This window comes from Taurulus bubalis, assembly GCF_910589615.1.
Source record: "Taurulus bubalis genome assembly, chromosome: 16".
Taxonomy (NCBI): Eukaryota; Metazoa; Chordata; class Actinopteri; order Perciformes; family Cottidae; genus Taurulus; species Taurulus bubalis.
In genome coordinates this window covers 11,532,882-11,551,446 of record NC_136604.1, presented here as the reverse complement: position 1 = coordinate 11,551,446, position 18,565 = coordinate 11,532,882, and the positions used below count along the sequence as shown (strand labels likewise).

The window sequence follows — 18,565 nt, the reverse complement described above, 5'->3', positions numbered from 1 at the left end:
GAAGTCTTTCCGTGTTTTCCATGTGAGAGTTTGCTTGATTTTTTTTTGACACCTTAGAATATTTTCTCTTTTTGGTCTCTGTGATGCTGATATCTTGCAAGTAGCAGCTCTCTTTTGCAAAAACTAACAAGCAAGAACGGAGGGTTTTGATTTTATTTGAAAAATGATACACAATTACATTAATTTGCTTTCACGTTAATTAAAAGTTTTGAAACTCATTAGTGGAATATATCTTCTTTATTTATGCTGGTGCCATGTGCTACATCTTAGTACAAGGTGGAGGAAGTGTGAAAGTTACTACTACCGTTAGTTTTTTAAGGTGTACAAATGCAGTGCTCCTCACTTATATCATATCTAAGTATTCACAGAAATAACTAGCTAAGTATTTAGTTAATTATTTCAAGTTGAATTAATAACTCCTCCAGAATCTGACATTGTTACATTCGTCTGACCTGATTGATTTTACAATACATTTCACAATACAGACTGACATCTGTCGTTAATGCAAAATATAGTGAGCGGTGTTGCATAGTACATGACTAGTGACTACTATGCACAATACAGATTTAAAGAGGTATCTAAGATACACTTCATTAGATAGAACATAGTCCGACAATTAACTCAAAGTTATTTTTTTCTGACTGTCATGTGTGCATGTTATGTAATCTTCTGGAAAATAATGTTTTACTCCTGTGGTCTAAATGGTGCTTTTACTCTCACACGGTACAGTCATAACAATGTTGAAATATAATTGATTATATTTCAATAGTTACATATTCTTACATGAATGCCTTTATTTGTATGGCACAGAAATCTAAGAAAAGCTAAATACATTAGTTTTTTGGGGACTCAAAAACTGGGATATCCATTTATTCTGTGGGGATGTGTTTTGTAGAGAGGGACAATCAACCTCCTCATTGATTCTTCATAATCAACAGTTTGAAAGTGAGACATGAAGTCACAAATACAGGAACAACAGGTGGAACAAAAGTTAGTTTGCTGCATTAATCCCTTTTATATCTCGGATTGAAAAACAAACAAACAATTATAACGGTGGTAATGAAGATGAAGCATCAATCAGCCGGCGATTTCAGTCGGCTCTGTCACTAGTTTGGAGCCATCCCAAACTGTCTTGAACTGCTCCGGTACTGGATACTCCCTCTGTAGAATAACCAAGAAAGTAACTGTAAATGCAAAATAAGGATTCAGGGAAACACTGGATTTACATTTATTCAGAGAGATCCAATAATCTTCTTGTCCCTTATATCAGACACTCACATATTCCTCATCTTGTGGTACCAGGATGTTCATTGCGGAGCTCTTGGCACTGACGATGTCACAGTTGAGGGAGTCCTTGCTGAGGTAGACCTGGCAGCCCTCCGTTGTGTTGATGGAAATGGTGGGAACTGTTCCCAACACCTGTAGAAAGACATCGTGCAATTACTGATGTGTGGCACAATTTGCACTGAAGTAAAAAACAACCAACAACTGATTGTAATGATGTTCAAACAGAAGCCATATAGCCTTTTGTACTTTATATACAACATAGATAACTGACCCCTAAATTTGAAGCCAATGTATTCTGTCAATGCTTTCTCACCTGTAACTGAATTCCCTTCGAGTTGATGATCTCCACAATCCCAACGACATTCTCAAAAACCAAACCTAGCTTCTTGCAGTTGTCTAAAGAGAGTCAATACACATCAAGATAGTCATAATCAGAAATTCTTAATTTAATCAAAATGTTTTAGTCTCTCTTCAGACTACTCACCTATGATGATGGAGTTAATTTTGCCCTTAATCTGCAGGGTGGAGTTGTTGCAGCCAAAGACATAGGCCACTTGTTTTAGCTCCGTCTCCTCAATCATCAGGTCGTGGTTCTGCTCAAAGTTCTCCTGCAACAACAAGGGTGCATATTCAGACAATAATACATGATTTACAACCAGATGGAAATGTAGTATCTTACTTTGGGCATAATCCCTTCAAGAGAAAGTAAACATTTTACATACCACCCTCCATTTTTTCCCCTCAAGCTCCAGCAGAGGGGGCTTTTTCTGGACAGCTGCCCTGGCTGAGTTCACGGTCTCTGAGGACTTTGTTTTGGTCGGTGTTGCTTGCGAACGCAGATTGGAGTTCTTATGGGTTTTCTTGTCATCCGATATGTGCTTCAGACCTACAGATGGGAAATGTGAGGAAAAATGATGTCTGCACATGCATACATTGATCTGTTCCACAAAATGTTCTATATTCAAACAGTACACTTTCATGATATGTACAGATATATCCAAGGGCATGATCCTTGTGTCATCAATGGTAGCTGCAGTATGTCCTTTTGCATATGCATATTGTATAACCTTTATTGAACCCACCTTTAGTAATGTCCATGCCCTGGTTGAGCTGGTCAAAGAGTGCTGAGTGTTGGGCCACCGCACTGCCCACCTGAGGCTGGGAGTCACCATCAGTGAAGACCGGAGGTGGACCGGGAGGAGGAGGTGGAGGAGGACAGGAGGGAGCACTGGGGGGGTCACAGAGAGGAGGAGCGATGGGGCCCTGGAGGGTGGAACAAGTCAAATGTTCGATAGCAGCATTGCTTTTTTGCCTTGTGAGCTTTTAATGCCAAACAACACAGCAATGACAGCTGTAGTAACATATCACTCCAGCAGGGGGAGCCCTGCACAACAAATATCTTCAAGCTTGTCCTTTTACCAGTGTGGCCATGGTGGAGGTGATTGTGCTCTGAATACATATGAGAAAAAAACACTTTTCATCTTTGGTGCCATGGGGATACTTTGATAATGGGGAAACACTTTTTATTTCCTTTATGCAACTTTAAGGTTGTTACGGTCTCTGGATGTCAGTACCACATACATACATTCAAACCAACTGTTCAACAAATGAAAATATTCTAGACATCTCGTGCATTATTTATACACATTTCCCAAAAAAATCTACCTGAAATATTTGGTTTCTTTGAAAACTTTCGGATATCTGCTTGAATTTGAAATAAAGTCTGGTAGCTTTGAAAAAGCAGTGTCAGTTTGTAATTAGACTAATCAGGACCTACAATCAGGGCTCTGGTCATCTCTAGTCCACGTCAATGTATTTACAATTATTTTGCAGCTTTGGTTTAACTGATGAGCTGTGTACGGTGAAAGTGCACAGCCACCTTTTGACTACAGTGAAGAGAAGCACACACACATACACACACACACACACACACATACATATACATACAGTCTGAAGACCTTGCACAGCTGCCAGAGACACACACACACACACACACTCACACACCTATCACACCAATTCAACTGTCAATTTACGCGCTTCTGAGTACAGCTGAGACTACTTGACCTTTGACACGAGGCACATGTGTCGTGAATATCATTGCTGAACAATGCTGAGCTGTTACACTAAACAGCTCAGCGCATACCACTGGATTAGGAGCAGCATGTGTGTTTTCATGCATGGCTGTAAAACCGTCTGACTGCTTCTTTGTGTTCATGGCTGCTTGTGTGTTTGTGCGTGTACGGGTGTACACAAACACGTTAGCCTGAAGCAGAGAAAAACTTAGCAATTTTGTCCTTTTTTTATTTTTAAGGGCCCTTGGTCACAATTAATCAATTAACAGAAAATTAATTGGCAATTATTTTGATAATAGGTTAATAATGTAATACATTTTTAAGCTACAATGCCAGATGGATACAGATGTTAAAACCTGAGAATTTTCTTTGGGTTTTGGACTGTTTGGGCAAAATCAGCAATTTGGATACTTTTGTTGGAATGAAGTTGTGTTGTGATATTTTTACTGCTTTTTAGGAATTCTACATTGACAAAAATAAGATATAATAATTAAGACTTTGTGTTAATCTTTGGTAAAAAAAAAAAAAACACCCACGTTTTCTCATCTAGAATGTACTTAACTGATTGTTTTTATGAAATTCAAAATTCCTGAGGCCTGATCTGAGGCATAGGAACTAATGTGATTGGTAGTGTGTGTGTGTGTGTGTGTGTGTGTGTGTGTGTGTGTGTGTGTGTGTGTGTGTGTGTGTGTGTGTGTATGTGTAAAAAGCCACATGCCAGCCTGTGCATGTCGGAGTATAAGCGTGTCACTAAACCACTATCTGAGCAGCGGATGACGGCTGCGTTAAAGGGGGACCAGCCCTGCAGTTTATGTTACGGCGCAGGCTGTGTGCGTACACAGACTCTTTGTCGGGGTTCTTCTGTGAAGAAAACCTCCATTCAAGTAAACCCTGAGGACCACCTGTTAGTACCACATACTCACGTCCTTGTACGTACACACACACTGAGTCTCTAACACACATTTCAGATCTGTCGTTTGACAACAGGGACAACAGCTGACACACGAACAGCCCCTGCAAGCTCTCAAGTTTCTGCATGTAGAAAACACACATGCATGCACAGCTGTTGAGCATTAGCTTCACCTGATGTTTTAACCTAATCATTTGATGTTAAAGGAGCAATTTAAAACAAGTATTGTTTGTAAGCCGAGAGTTAGATGAGAAGATTTATATCAGTCACCAGGAAGGTAAATATGAAGCTCCATGGTTGTTTTTGTCCCTGACATGCTCAGATTGTTATTACAACTGTCTGACATCATTATGGAGATTTCTTTGTGGAAGGTAAGGAGTTTCACAGAGTGATTACACTGCAGCCCGTTTAGCGTTGATGTCTGCAGCGTTCTCCCTCAATACTGGACACATGTCAAAAACTGTTGTCTGGAAAAAGCTGTTTTCTGAAACAGATGAACTCTGTATTAGGTGCTCTCAATCTCCAGCAGACCACACACACACTTTTTTCTCCTGCCCTAAACTACACTCTTTCTGGACCTTTTTTGATACCCTTTCTGCAGTCTTTAATATTCGTATGTCTCCATGCCCTTTGATTGCTATATTTGGTGTGTCTCCTGTTGTGGGAAGGTTTACTAGATGTCAAGCTGATGTTATTGCATTTGCTGCTCTGATAGCCAAGCGTCAGATACTGCTACATTGGAATAACCCAAAGCCGCCTAGCACATACTCCTGGTCTGAAGAGGTAATGTCATTTGTACACCTTGAAAAAAATCAAACACACTGTCAGAGGATCTCTGAAGAAATTTCACAAAACCTGGGACCCTTTCCTTTCGTATGCACAGAGATGAGAAACCCTTCTAGCTAACAAGGGAAAAAAAAGGTCAAGTGTGTGTGAAAGGATTTGGTTTCGGGCCATCACAATCTATGGGATCTAGTGAGCGTGACTGCAGAGGAGTCTCAAAGCGGACATCCATAAACAGAAGTGTGTGTGGGAGTGACAGAGGTTTTGGGAGCTTTATGGAGCACCGCGGGGTGCAGCTACTGGAGAGAAGCCCGTTCATTCATTCATGCTCTCTACAGTGGTTTATGTAACCGACTGCTCCATAACTAAAAATGGAAGTGTACGCAAATAGCAGGAGTTAATTTGAGCTCTGATATAAAAATATCTGGGCCTGCGAATGGAAACTAGATGAAAACACAGATAAAATATTAAACAAGTTGTTACAGGAGTAATGTATTGTCTATAGGGAAGTGGCTGTACTCACACTCTTGCTCCACACCAGTCCTGTAGTGTGGTGCTGTTTGATGAAGGACTGCATCTCGGTCCAGATTGAAAGGTAAGAACGCACCCAGTCTACATGACGCCTGTCGCTGGGGAGGTTGGTGAGAGATTCGATGGTCAGATGAAAACAGAAAGGAAGATGAGGTGAGCAGTAAGGTAGGACGGAGCAAAGAGAGGAAGTGCAGAAAGAATTTGAAGAAAGGAAATCATGTAAATGAAAGCATTTCACTGATTAACTTTCTGACATCGTCTATTGAAGTCGAATAAATTGTATAATGCATCTTTCTGGGATATTGCATATTGTGCTATTTGGTAAACAAAATATCACTCAATGAAACAGATACGAAAGGGAACAAAAGAAACTCTTGAAGCCTCGTTCTTTTTGGAGTCAGCATGATTGATGCTGCTTTTTATTAGCCTTGCACTATTGTCAAAAAGAATGCAAACTTAATGTTAACTGTAATGGATGACACAAGTCTGCATGCTCACTTCCATACTGTGCAGAAACTATTGGAATCAATGGCTGTCCGGGACTGAAAATAAATGAGAGGAATCTGAATCTCTAGATAAAAATCGTCAGTAGTAAAGTATTTATGATCCGTAGTAAATGGGCAAAAACATGCAACGTCACTGTTATGGTTTTGAAAGAATTACACAGACTTACGTTTCTTTGTAGTCCTTCAGCACTCTGTTGGTGTAGAAGGTGGCAGCATCGTTCATCTCCTTCACATACGGACCCGGCTTCTGACTCTAAAAGGCATGAAAGTTCATCCGAAAACATGGTGTACAGTCTTCTGAAAAAGTATCTGACTATCAGCAGCATTTTCCTTCATTGGAGAGCAAAGAGCAGAAGAGCTCATAGTGAAGAGAAAAGTTTCTTCCTGACAGCAACGAACACTGACCAGAGCCTGCTCCAGAGGCTTTTTCTTGAAGTACTCAAGTGGAAAAGCTTTGATCTTAATCTAAATGATATTTATCCCTAAACTCAGAAAAATATATTTTGTTCTGACGAGAAGCAGAGACTAACGAGAGGACAGAGGAATAAATAATGGACATAAACATGGCAGGCTGTGTTTATTTATACTAATCTAGTTTGTATGTATTTAATATGACTGCGTAATTGCAATTAAAGGATTCTGAACATGAGCAGCAAACAACTATTCGCTACGTAAAGATTTAGTGGACTAATGTCTACCTTAGCAGAGAAGTTGCTCTCCCTCTATTTGTGTTGATACCAGAGCTTCTCCTTACTTTAATGACATAACGGGGCTGGCCGTGCCGTTTTTAGTGCATCATAGTCATTGTGAGCCACAGGTTAGCTCATAGCTGCTGCTCTGCACTGCTCTCACAGCGCGGTTACAGCTGATAACACCATCCTGACCGACAGCCTGGTTGTGGTAGTGTATCACCAAAACCCTCCGGTTCCCCCTCAGGTAAACACAGTTAGCTGTGTCTGCACTATTGCCGTAGTTTTCACTGTTAGCACTGTTAGCTATGAGCCACCGGCCATGTTGAGAGCCGCTGAGAGTCAAACAAAATACTCCCAATACTCTTTTCTCACAATTAGTATTTTTCAAAATTGGATAGTTTTACTTTTTATTCCAAAAACTTTTTAGGCTTTTGATGATCTTGTGCATGCCAATGTCCATGTATATCAATGTATGTGTGCTTTTTCAATGCATTTTTCAAGTAAGGGAATCCCTTTAATTTTTAAGATATTTTGTTTCTTCATTATTTTCATAACCGGAAACTTGATGTTTCCTTTGGTGAGTTTGTTTTGTACATTTGTGTGTTTATGTGCTTTTTATTGTTTTTTATAGGCTGATACGCATCTTCTTCCATGTCTTCCCCTGTATATATGTATGTGTTTGTGTGCTTAAGTGTGTGTGTATTTGCACTCTTCCTTACCACAGCCACCCAGCCTAGAGCGGGGATGCTCTCACTGACCGCTGACAGGTGGTTAAAGAAGCTGCTGCCGCGATTTCGTTCGCGGAAGCTCTGGATCTCCTGGATGTGATCTGAAATGGGCTTCAGCAGGTCATGCAGCTCCATCTGCAGAAGAAGAATCAGGGAGTTATTAGAATAGGTGAGCAGAAGGATGCAGCAGAAAATGTTAGTGTGAGAGGAGCATGCAAGATGAAAGAGTGACTATAGAGTGGTAGGATAGTGTGACTTTTAAACAACATATTGGATTTAAATCAAATTACAAAAAGCCCGGAGAGCTAGAAAACCTTCTTCAACTAAATTAACTCTCTTTCTCTTTCTTCTTCAACCTATCTTAGATGCTATAGTTTTTACTATGTTGTTTCCCCACCCATTGTTTACCCAGCCCGGTCTGGTTGCCAGTCAGTAATTCCTGAACTAGGCTACAGGACAGTAACTAATTTTATTAGCCAAAGCTTTTTTCCATTGGATCTTCCAGATCTCAGCTACAGTATAGCCCGTCTCCCAGCCCTCAGCTCCCCTCCCCATCGCTTCGTTCCTGAAACATTCCTCGGTTCATGGGGAGATCCCTCTGGCCTTGTAAGGCATACTGCTCCTCCAGTGTTTACAGTTTACCTATCACACATTCACCCGCACACATAGATTTAGGAACACAATGTTTAATCTGGGGAATTGCTGCTCCAGCTTTCTTGTTCAGATCTGCAGTGAACTGGCTGCTATGTAAAACATGTACTGTTAATGAGCTGTGACAAAAGTGTTTCTTTATTCATATTAGAAGCTGCAGAACACAGCTTTGTTATTGAAGCAGCTGAATTATTACATGCATCAAGATAAGCCAGTGTATTTGCTTTGATAACATCAGTTTAGTAACCTGATGTGTGGTAAAGTATCGTTGAATAATAATACACATAGATGTTTGTGTGACGCTATGCTGTATATGAAAATACAGCTCCTAAGCTTGCGTGCAAAGGAGCAATAAAAACAGAAGTAAATGTTCTCCTTTTTTTCCCAAAGAAATTCTTACCCCAATGAGTTGCACATGATCTCCATAAGCTGAAGTAGACGCTCCTTTCTCTGCTCCTCCGCTGCTTTTATTCCCACTAAATCCAGCTAATATCTGTGTGCGAGGAGCTTTAAAGAAATATATCTCTCCTCTCCAAAGAAGCTACCATACTTGTGTACTGGGTTTACTGAGTAGGACTGGATGATTTGAGGTAACATGAAGTGCAACTAACAATTGTTTTATTTACTAAGTATTCTGCAGATTATTCAATTTGAATTAATTGATTACATGTTTTGCTTAGAAAATGTTTAAAAACCATAACCTCGAAATATTCAGTTCACTATCATACACAACAACAAAATAAATTGCAATCTGCAGATTTGAGAAGCTGGAATCAGCATGGATGGCATTTTTGCTTGAAAAGAATGAATAAAACAACTAACTGTTAATATAAAAATAGCTGCAGATTCAACTAACAGATAAATCAACTGATAGCTACAGCTCTACTATTTATGTGAAAATTATGATAGGGTCCATTATAGCCGCCTGTCCCTTTCTACATCATCATGGCTCCCACTGAAAGTATGACTTGTATTATATGAGTCAGTGGACTTCCCCTCACTCAATCATGCTGCACAGTGAGAAGAGACACAACTATATTAGCTCTATTCCCAAGTGCACTCTAACCTGAAAATGTTCTGGCGAATTTAAACAGCTTTATTCCTAAACACAGATTTACATTGGTCCTACATAGACAAACATGTACATACATAGTCATACATGCACACATATTACTTTACACTAAGATAAGCTAAGCTAATTGTGCGATGGCCAGTAGCCAACCTAGCTTAGCATAAATACTTGAAACAAAGGGAAACAGCTGGCCTGGCTACCAGCACCTCTAGAGCTCACTAACTAACATGTTGTATTTCATGTGTTTAGTCCATACAAGTGTGCATACAAAGGTTAGCATACAAGCTAACCTTTGGGAAGAGCCAGCTTCATGAGGCGGTAAGCTTTGCACAAAGACAGAAGAACTTAATTCGATCAAAGACTGAACTAAAGCAGCTCCCTAAAGTCCCAGCGATTGCTCACACTGCGTTCTGCGTTTGAACTAGTTTACACAGCCAAAATAATCTCTGAACTAAGATTAACACAATAACTTCAATCCTAATTCCCACTGCTCCTCAGGCAGTTCCCAAAAAATAAATGTTTCTAAATGCAAATGTAGGCCTCCATATGACTACATGGATAAGAAGTCAACTAAGGCAGAGATATAGACAGAAACAAAAGGTTCAAAAACGTCGGCTCACATTATTCGATGGACAGTGTGTAACAAAAGCAAAGCGTCCGAGCCTTGACTTCCTATACAAGCAGTGGATCAAAGGTGCAGAGTGGAGGGCGACAATGGGAGAGCAACTGTAACTGTGAAAGTCTACAGTGTGTCTGAACTGCCAGACACATAAAGCTAACAGGCCAACTTGAGGTCACATGAGAGAGAGGCTTACTTTCTTTCACTCTAACGTTCTCTTTCTCACACACACACACACACACGCACGCACACGCACACACACACGCACACACACACACACACACACACACACACTCAAATATAGAACATGCCCATAAAAAGCCAGAGAGCACAACAGGGGCTGTGCTGCAGAGAAGGGCCAGAAGTTTGTTATCTGTGTGTGTGTGTGTGTGTGTGTGTGTGTGTGTGTGTGTGTGTGTGTGTGTGTGTGTGTGTGTGTGTGTGTGTGTGTGTGGGGGGGGGGGGTCTGCATTGCGGACTGCAGATATAGACATGAATGAGTGAGTGATGCGTGTGTTTGTTTGTGAAGGTTTGTCATCACAGGGTTTGTACTGATGGTAGTGTGTGTGTGTGTGTGTGTGTGTGTGTGTGTGTGTGTGTGTGTGTGTGTGTGTGTGTGTGTGTGTGTGTGTGTGTGTGTGTGCATTGAAGGATTTATGGGTCATGTTGACTGTGAATAGAGAACTGAGCCTCAGCACCACTAGCCTCAGCTTGGCAATGTTTTTTCTCATAGAGCATTTCTTTATTCATGCTTTTTAGAGAGTCTTAGACATGACATTTTTACATCTGTATTCTCAGCTCAATGGGTATCTTTGTGAAAACATTATGTATGGCCTTAGCACTTAAGTAATGAGATTCTCAAATTACTATATAGTACAGTCATAATATACCCAGTATGTGTTTGAACATTTAAAAAAGAGTTGAAAGAAGCGCTCTATGATGATATACTTGGAAAGGGGGAAATACTTCTATTTCATCTCTTATTACTCTCTCTCTCTCTCTCTCTCTCTCTCTCTCTCTCTCTCTCTCTCTCTCTCTCTCTCTCTCTCTCTCTCTCTCTCTCTCTCTCTCTCTCTCTCTCTCTCTCTCTCTCTCTCTCTCTCTAAAACACTCACTCCTTCCTTGTTTGCATTTCTGACAATCACTGAATGCTCTTTTCACAGCCTCTTGACCAATGGCCTGACAGATAGCGAGTAATCACTTCCTGGTGGGGCTCTGCGAGCCCTGTAACACACACACACACACACACACACACACACACACACACACACACACACACACACACACACACACACACACACACACACACACACACACACACACACACACACACACACACACACACACACACACACAGAAGGCCAATGGGATGATATCATATCAGCTCTCTCACACTCTCACACACACACACACCCACATAGTTCTTTCTCCCACCCCCCTTTCTCTATCATGTTGGGAATGTGTTGTATTGGCGTTTTCTTAGTCAAAGCGCAGCGTAATCCCTCTGTGAACAGCCCGGCCTGCTGGGGAACACAAGAGGAGAGGACACAGACTGACACACCGCTCCGAGATATAGTTCATCTCTGTGTGAGATGTGAAACGTTTGATGCAGTTTGTTATTGAATGTTGTGCACGTTGCACTGAGCATCACCTGCTGCAGTTAACTGAAAGCTAGCAGCAGCCGATCATAATGATGCTATCAAGTCACGTTTAAAATGATTACTCATCATTTCCACCACGTTCAGTTGGGTTCTAATAAAAGCAACAGAGAGCATAGTGTATACAGAAATACTGTTAATGACATGATGATTGGCATCATTTCTGTTGCTAATAATAAAACATTAAATAATCTTTTTAACTACTGTTTGCCATGCAGAAAAAGTGTTTTTGATTTAGTTTACAGTGTCAAACCTTTTAGTTTGACAGTAAAGTATAACTCAGAGATAAAGGGGAAAGTGTCAGAAATAAGTGCACATTGGCATATATTTCTTAGAGTAATGGTTTCAATAATTTTATTTATCATGAATTATGAAATCAAAGGTCTAACATTCTGATATAAACCTGATAGAATAAGTTACGAGTAGTTGAGTGCACACTCACATAACCTCTGTGGGATTGATGCTGGATGCCGAAGGATCAATACAATTGCAATACAACACACTGGCATCACAGCTCCCTTTAATTCAACAGTCACCACACACAGCTGTCACACCAGTTCAGCATGTTTTACCTGTGCAGGTTTCTGGTGCGTGGCGGCCATCTTGAGAAAAGTTCGCTGAGTCTGCAGGGCGTCATTAACCATGTCCGCCTGTCAATCATAAAAAACCAAAGTAAGATAGGTTAGGATACGGTTAGGGTTATAATACATGGACCGCAACAAGCAGCATAACTATATTGTGTATACTGTAGACCAGTGGTTCTCAACTGGTCTGGCTGCGGGACCAACCATCACCCCTAAATGACAAGCCGCGACCCAAATCCAGGAAAAAATTTATCCAATTGATTTAATAAAAAGATGGTGCAGTTTGAACCTGAGATAGTACAGTATATCACAGTATGCACGAAAAAAAAACTAGTTAGAAATATTCCCTTTTATAGTTGTTTAAAAACCCCAAAGTCCATCTTAAGGACACAAGGTATTACAACATGCATAACAATTCAGTAACTTTTTAAACAGACTCAAAAGCTGCATTAAGGAGTGTTTTTTTCTTACAATATTTTTTCACCCAGGCATGGACCCACGAGCCACTGAAAACGGGTCTGCGACCCACTTCTGGGTCGCGACCCACCAGTTGAGAATCACTGCTATAGACCATGTTACGGTGCAATGAAAAAGAGTCTATAGTTTTCTCACGACTATTGAAATCCTGGCAGACAATCTATCTATCTTAGATATGAAACAAAAGTTTAGTAACTCTTTTAGTAACACACACACACACACACACGCACACGCACACGCACACAGTTTGGGTTTGTCCCAACCAGCTGTGTCCTGTGTGTGTTTGAGACCTCCAGTCGCGGGCCAAGGGAACCACCAGGGAGGCTTTGTCCATAAAAGGAGCTGATGCAAACATAGAGAGACTACCTCTGGCTCCCCTCTTTCTCATCCAGTGATTCTTTTGTTTTACATTTAGCTGTGATTTCTCTCTGCCTGCCTTTACTCTTCTGTTCTGGATTCATTCAAAGGTCATAATAATGCTATTTTCGCCAACTGGCGTACCACAAAACACACTTACAGTCCTAGTAGGAGTACAGGTCATTACCAAATAGGAAAAGGTGCTCCACTAGCGTTTTGATAAATGAAAGTATGGTCAATGTTCAGTCATACTCCCATCTTTGGCTTTGTAGAAGACAGAAAACATGGATCATGGCCTCCCATACGCAAACATCACTACCCTGCAGCTTTCCAGTGCCACACATTTGTAAGCTGGATCTAAAGCAGGACAATCCATGTTTGTTTATAAATTAAATAAAAGTTGGCACAGGCAGACTGCACTAGTTGCTCCACTGGTATCTGTGCTCCCTTTAGAGGATCTCAGGCTCATTCCTGTGAGTAGTCCACCTTTATATTGAAGTACAAGACACATGTACAACAGATTTTTAAGTAATTTACAAAGCAAAACATTTCAAACTGAGGGGACCATTTGGAGTTAAACAGATACTTTAGAAATTAGTACCACTTTGCCATTAAGTTGGGGGACTTTTATTTGATACAGTAGTACTCGTCATGAAGAGTACACTGAACTAGGAGTGGTAGAGTGCCACTTTAAAAGAAGATTAACAGTTGCTTTTGCCAACAGTAATATATATATATATATATCATATTACTTGATGTTGTATTTCTATCTTTACTACATAGAGTGCTGTCCTTTACTGCATTTTCCTGGACTGATGTCTTCTGTGAGGAATAACCTGTAAATAAACGCATTCATTTATTCTTTTGGTGACGAGAATCTTTTTCAGCCCTGAGTCGTGCCTGGCATGCAGCTTGTATGTTGCTCATGAGTCGATCAACATTTTTGATTAACTCCTCTCATGTTTATAAACTTCCGTGACTGAATCCAACACAACTTACATGTTTCTCCACCTCACTTCCTATGGCGCGGCTGTGGTTCAGGTACTCTGACAATGGACCTGTCAGTAGGACGTCAAAGGCTTCCACACACTGAGACAAACCTGGAGACACACAGAGAAACCACTGCTCTTAGTTGAGATTTCACTCCAGTTCATCCAGTGCCTGTTTAACTTGATGCTAGTATTGAGTATTGCTGAGGCACAGACTTGCCTCCATCGATGCCGTTGACACAGTCTCCATTAGCCATGCCGCTGGACATCGTGACGGACATCTTCTCCAGGCGAGTCACAGCTTTCTCCAGCCGCTCCATTAAACCTTCCATGGTGACAAACCTAGAAACAAAAGAATGGTTTCTTAAGCTGTGACCTTTCTAATCGTATATATTTGTTTTGTGATACAGTACATTTTTCCCCTTTATTGATGCCATTAGAAAAGATTTTCCCCCTCTCAACAGGGAGGGTCCTGAGCAGAGGATCACTATTGAGGACCGAATCACTGATCGACTTTCCCATGCCGCGGCTTTCAAAAAGCTGGCACATGTCATTGCAGAGAGAAACTAAATGTGGCTAATGCAGTGGGTTTTATATGAACACTGTCTCTGTTCGAGCTGCCTGGCGCTCTGCCAAAGTCACAACCTCTGCCATGAACACATGAACATATCACACAATTGGATTAAGAAGGGGCAGAGACTGGAGTCAAGCACAGAGGGAAGACAGAGAATTGAGTGGAATAAATAAATAAAACCTGAGAAAATACCTGTTGAAATATACAGTATCTTTAAGTAGAATCAATATGTTTCTGTTTCGGTCAAAATTTAAAAAAAATATTATTAATATATACTGACAATAGTATACAACCACAGACTTGTGAAATAGTCCCATTAACTTTTAAAACAGAGTTCATTAGTTGCAAGTAAACTCAATTCAGTTCCAGTTTTTAACAACATAACTTGTTTTGTTGTGTTTGTCTTGGATTGACAGACAAAAACCTTCTGATGATGAATTGAAAAACTAAAATTGAAAGAAGGACATGTTGAAAAATGAATAAAACGGACTTCAGTAAATGGTGTGGGAATAAAGGAGGATGAAACAAAGAGTTAATGATAATGAGCTTAACGGACGAATTGGAATGGATAATGTATATTTATTTATTATTAAATGCCATATACGTCCAAGGTAAATTATCAATGATCCCGGATATTCCCCTTTTCCACATGTTAGCACAAATAACTTCATTAATTTAGATTGGACATTGAACATACATGACTATACAGACTATATCCAAACAAAATGTGCAGACAGTATTGTCAAATTTAACTCACTGCTATGAGATGAACAAACCTCCAGCTGTAATCGAATGCCACTGAAACACGGCACAGACCACATCGTATCTCTTTCTTTCACACTGACCAGCCATATGCCTCACCATGAGGACATGCAGGCAATTAGTCAACAGAGTGGAATTCAATCCAGCAACCCTATGCATGTTTACGCAAACTACTGCTAGGAAACATGCACATCCTAATCCAACACCTGCTACCTTCCTGTCCAACAAACAATCCAATGATGTGAGTTTTAATCTGTTTTAGTTGCTACACAAATGATCCATAAAAACCCCATGAGGCTCTTTGCATCACATAAATATAGCAGCTAGCTAGGCTGCATAGTTTTCTCTGTCTGTAATCTTTAAAATGAGGTCTTGTAATTATGTGCTATGAGCATTAAACATGTCCTGATGGGCGTCATCGAGTCATCTCTGTGGAGAAACCTCTCAGCCATGCCAGATGACAGTCGCAGGACTCAGCTGCTATTTCTGCCCTCTGGGTTACGACAGTCTGAAACCTGGAGAGCTCAATGTAGGCTGAACATGAGCAACACAACATATATGAAGCAACCTCTGCTCCCAGACATTTGCTTGGATCGAGTGGGGTCAAAGATAAACGTATCAATAAAGTATTCACATTTTGTTAACCCTTTTTTGGCCCTCTATCCAAGTATAACTACTTGTATAGAGAGGCAATACTATTGTTGTTTAAACATGTAAGAGAAAACATTTCTCATTTATGGTTAATAAATCTTCTTTCATGGTGGATGTTTACTTTTTTCAAGCATGAAACAACGGACTGCCCCAACTGACTATTTGACCACTTACATGCTGGGAAAGTGATGCAAGTTATCTGACTCAAAATACATCCTCTTATCAACAAATTGTTAATATTTACATCTGCAGACTTGTTGTTGTAAGAACCCTTTATTCACTAATCATGAACATATACTGTAGCAGTACACATGTAAATCACTGTAACAAGGTGTTAAGTTACTCTTTCAAGATGGGGATCTGAGAAATAGCGAAGGGCAGATTTCATTTTCAGCTGCAGCTTTATATTGTATACATCGAATAGAGGACAAAGAATCAACTACTGTATTTGCTGAATCCGACACACTTCACTTAATCACTGTCTCGCTCAATAATGATGTATTTAAAAACCATGAAGCAGAAACAGCCGGCGATCAACTCAACAGCCAAACTCTCCATGGCAATGCAAAGACATGGCCAGTGATGCTCTTTTAGCTTTTTATGCACTTAATACATTCAGACAATCACAGAAAACAGAACTGCAAACAGCCAGAGTGGGTTCAAACCATTAATGGTACAAAGACTGTACAACTTCAGAAAAACAACAACATGTTGAAGTCAAAGCAATACATCTGTTGGTAAATTTCCATTGTTATATGAAGTAGACATTAGTAGACCCCAGTAAATGAACACAATCCACCACCTGTTCCTGCAGACAGGTGGGCAACAGTGTCTGCCACAGACGGACCCCAACCAACAGCTGAGAAAGCACACTTACCCTGACCCACATCTCCTGAACCCTCTGACCAGGTATCTGATCTTTGGGGCTAAATTGGGCCACAGCCTGCTGCTGCCTGCCTATCTGTAAGGTATTGTAATGTATAGGTCTCACGGTCCTGTGCTGCACTGTACAAGTAAACTTTAGTATATTCAGCAAATAATTGTTGTATCTGTATTGTTAACGGTATAGCTGCATTGACATTTATTGTAGCATCAGTATGAGCTGTTAGTGAAAGTCTTGGTACTGGGACCTGGGTCCAATCATATCACATGGCCTTTATCAGCATATGAGCACTTTGACTTGAAAGTTGAGTTAAAAAGACAAAATGGAGTTGAACCAAAGTTGGAGTCAATCTTTGAGCCAACATGGAGGAGATGCGATCAAAAGCTTCAACAACTATTAAATGGACCTTTAGGCGAGATTGTTTTGTCAATTGTTTGAAACTCAAAACATCTTCTGTGTATATATGACAGTAATAGGCTGTTCGAGACTCATATTGGCGGATATAGGTGCTCATCACGCACTCTCAGTCCCAAGATGACGCTTCACAATAAAGCATGACATGGCACACTGCTGGCATGCTGACAGGACTTTCACCGCCCCTCAAATCTGAAGCTCCAACACAACATCACCGTTACTCCAGCAGACAAACGTGATCAGTGGAAACATACGAGTACAAAACCAACACAGTGTGCTCTTACACTGCGTGCTAAATATAAGATACCATGGCGCAGGGAGCAGGTGAAGATGGCTCTGGATATATTTCTGCGTCGCTGCACACCCCTTTATTGCCTCAGCTCCACCAGAATTAACGCAACTTGACAGTCGGGTAGAAACTCGTCAGCATGGAAACAACTTACCTCCCTCCTCTGGTCCCGCAAATGTCCACAGATGTTTTGTTGGGACTGTCAATACCCAGACGGGTCCGCGGCTGCGTGCTGCGGTCGTGCGGTCCCCTCCTGCCTCCCTGTCCCGCCACTCAGCTGCGCGCAGCACCGTGGCTCTTCCGGGATGTCCTAATTAAGCAACACGGGGGAACTGAGAGCCACACGGCGAGCAGAGACCAGCACCGTGACTCAGTGCCGCAGTGTCTCTCCTCTCTGGGGTGGACGAGCCTTTACCTCGCAGGCAACATGGCAGCCTCAGACAGCCCCGCTAAAAATAGACGAGTTGTTGACGCGGTGGCGGAGTCTGCACGGGAGGAAATGGACTTGAATTTAACAGGGAAGTCATCATCCTCATCTTCATGCAGTGCACTAGGGCCAAGGCTTGACCCCCAACCTGGAAATCCCCTCATAAATGTGATAGCTGCAGCATTATATCATCTGCTAAAACAAGTTTTAAGGAGCTCTTTGGCTATTTAGTTGGCCCATTCACTTTCAAAACGTTTGAGTTAGTTATATTTCTTTTTAAAAAAAACTAAAATTGGTGGAGCAGATGCCAAGATATTTTGACTTTAAGTCCAAAGTGCCAAAAACACTGGAGCCTACCCAAAATGCAACATGATTGCGTCTTTTCTTATGCAGCATTCATGCAATGTCGTCAGAAAGGGAAGAGAACCACCTGTTGTGCTTATTTAGTTCTTCATTGAGCCTATTTGTTTAAGATACTTCCCGCCAATGCTCACATTGAAGGGACACCAGATAATTATCCAAATGAGTTAGTTTTTTTAATGACAGAGTATTTTGTGTGCATTTTGTGCAGGAAACGAGAGAATCTGGTCACCGCCTAAGTCGGGCAGCCCTTACTTTGCTGTTTTTGTTGTGTTATGTATTTGTAGTG

The 18,565-nt window shown here is 40.9% G+C and overlaps 1 protein-coding gene across 1 annotated transcript; it reads right to left on the bottom strand.

Annotated features, from left to right (window-relative positions):
* Positions 1-135: 135 nt before the first annotated feature.
* On the bottom strand, positions 136-17,747 carry cap2 (cyclase associated actin cytoskeleton regulatory protein 2). Its single transcript, XM_079232004.1, has 13 exons — positions 17,644-17,747; positions 14,137-14,258; positions 13,927-14,027; positions 12,082-12,159; positions 7,501-7,644; positions 6,257-6,342; positions 5,576-5,681; positions 2,370-2,550; positions 2,010-2,173; positions 1,772-1,895; positions 1,601-1,683; positions 1,279-1,419; positions 136-1,161 (listed from the first exon to the last, which is right to left on the bottom strand). The coding sequence occupies exons 2-13, from the start codon at positions 14,246-14,248 to the stop codon at positions 1,078-1,080; spliced, it is 1,404 nt and encodes a 467-aa protein (XP_079088130.1). The 5' UTR covers positions 14,249-14,258; positions 17,644-17,747; the 3' UTR covers positions 136-1,077.
* Positions 17,748-18,565: the final 818 nt, after the last annotated feature.

What these genes read in the sequence shown, in the direction of transcription:
- cap2 (XM_079232004.1), bottom strand. Translation starts at nt 14,248, where the DNA reads ATGGAAGGTTTAATGGAGCGGCTGGAGAAAGCTGTGACTCGCCTGGAG. An exon ending in AGGGGAAAAAATGGAGGGTG is followed by an intron (nt 1,896 to 2,009) that starts GTATGTAAAATG and finishes TTGTTGTTGCAG; the next exon opens with GAGAACTTTGAGCAGAACCA. An exon ending in AATTAACTCCATCATCATAG is followed by an intron (nt 1,684 to 1,771) that starts GTGAGTAGTCTG and finishes GACTCTCTTTAG; the next exon opens with ACAACTGCAAGAAGCTAGGT.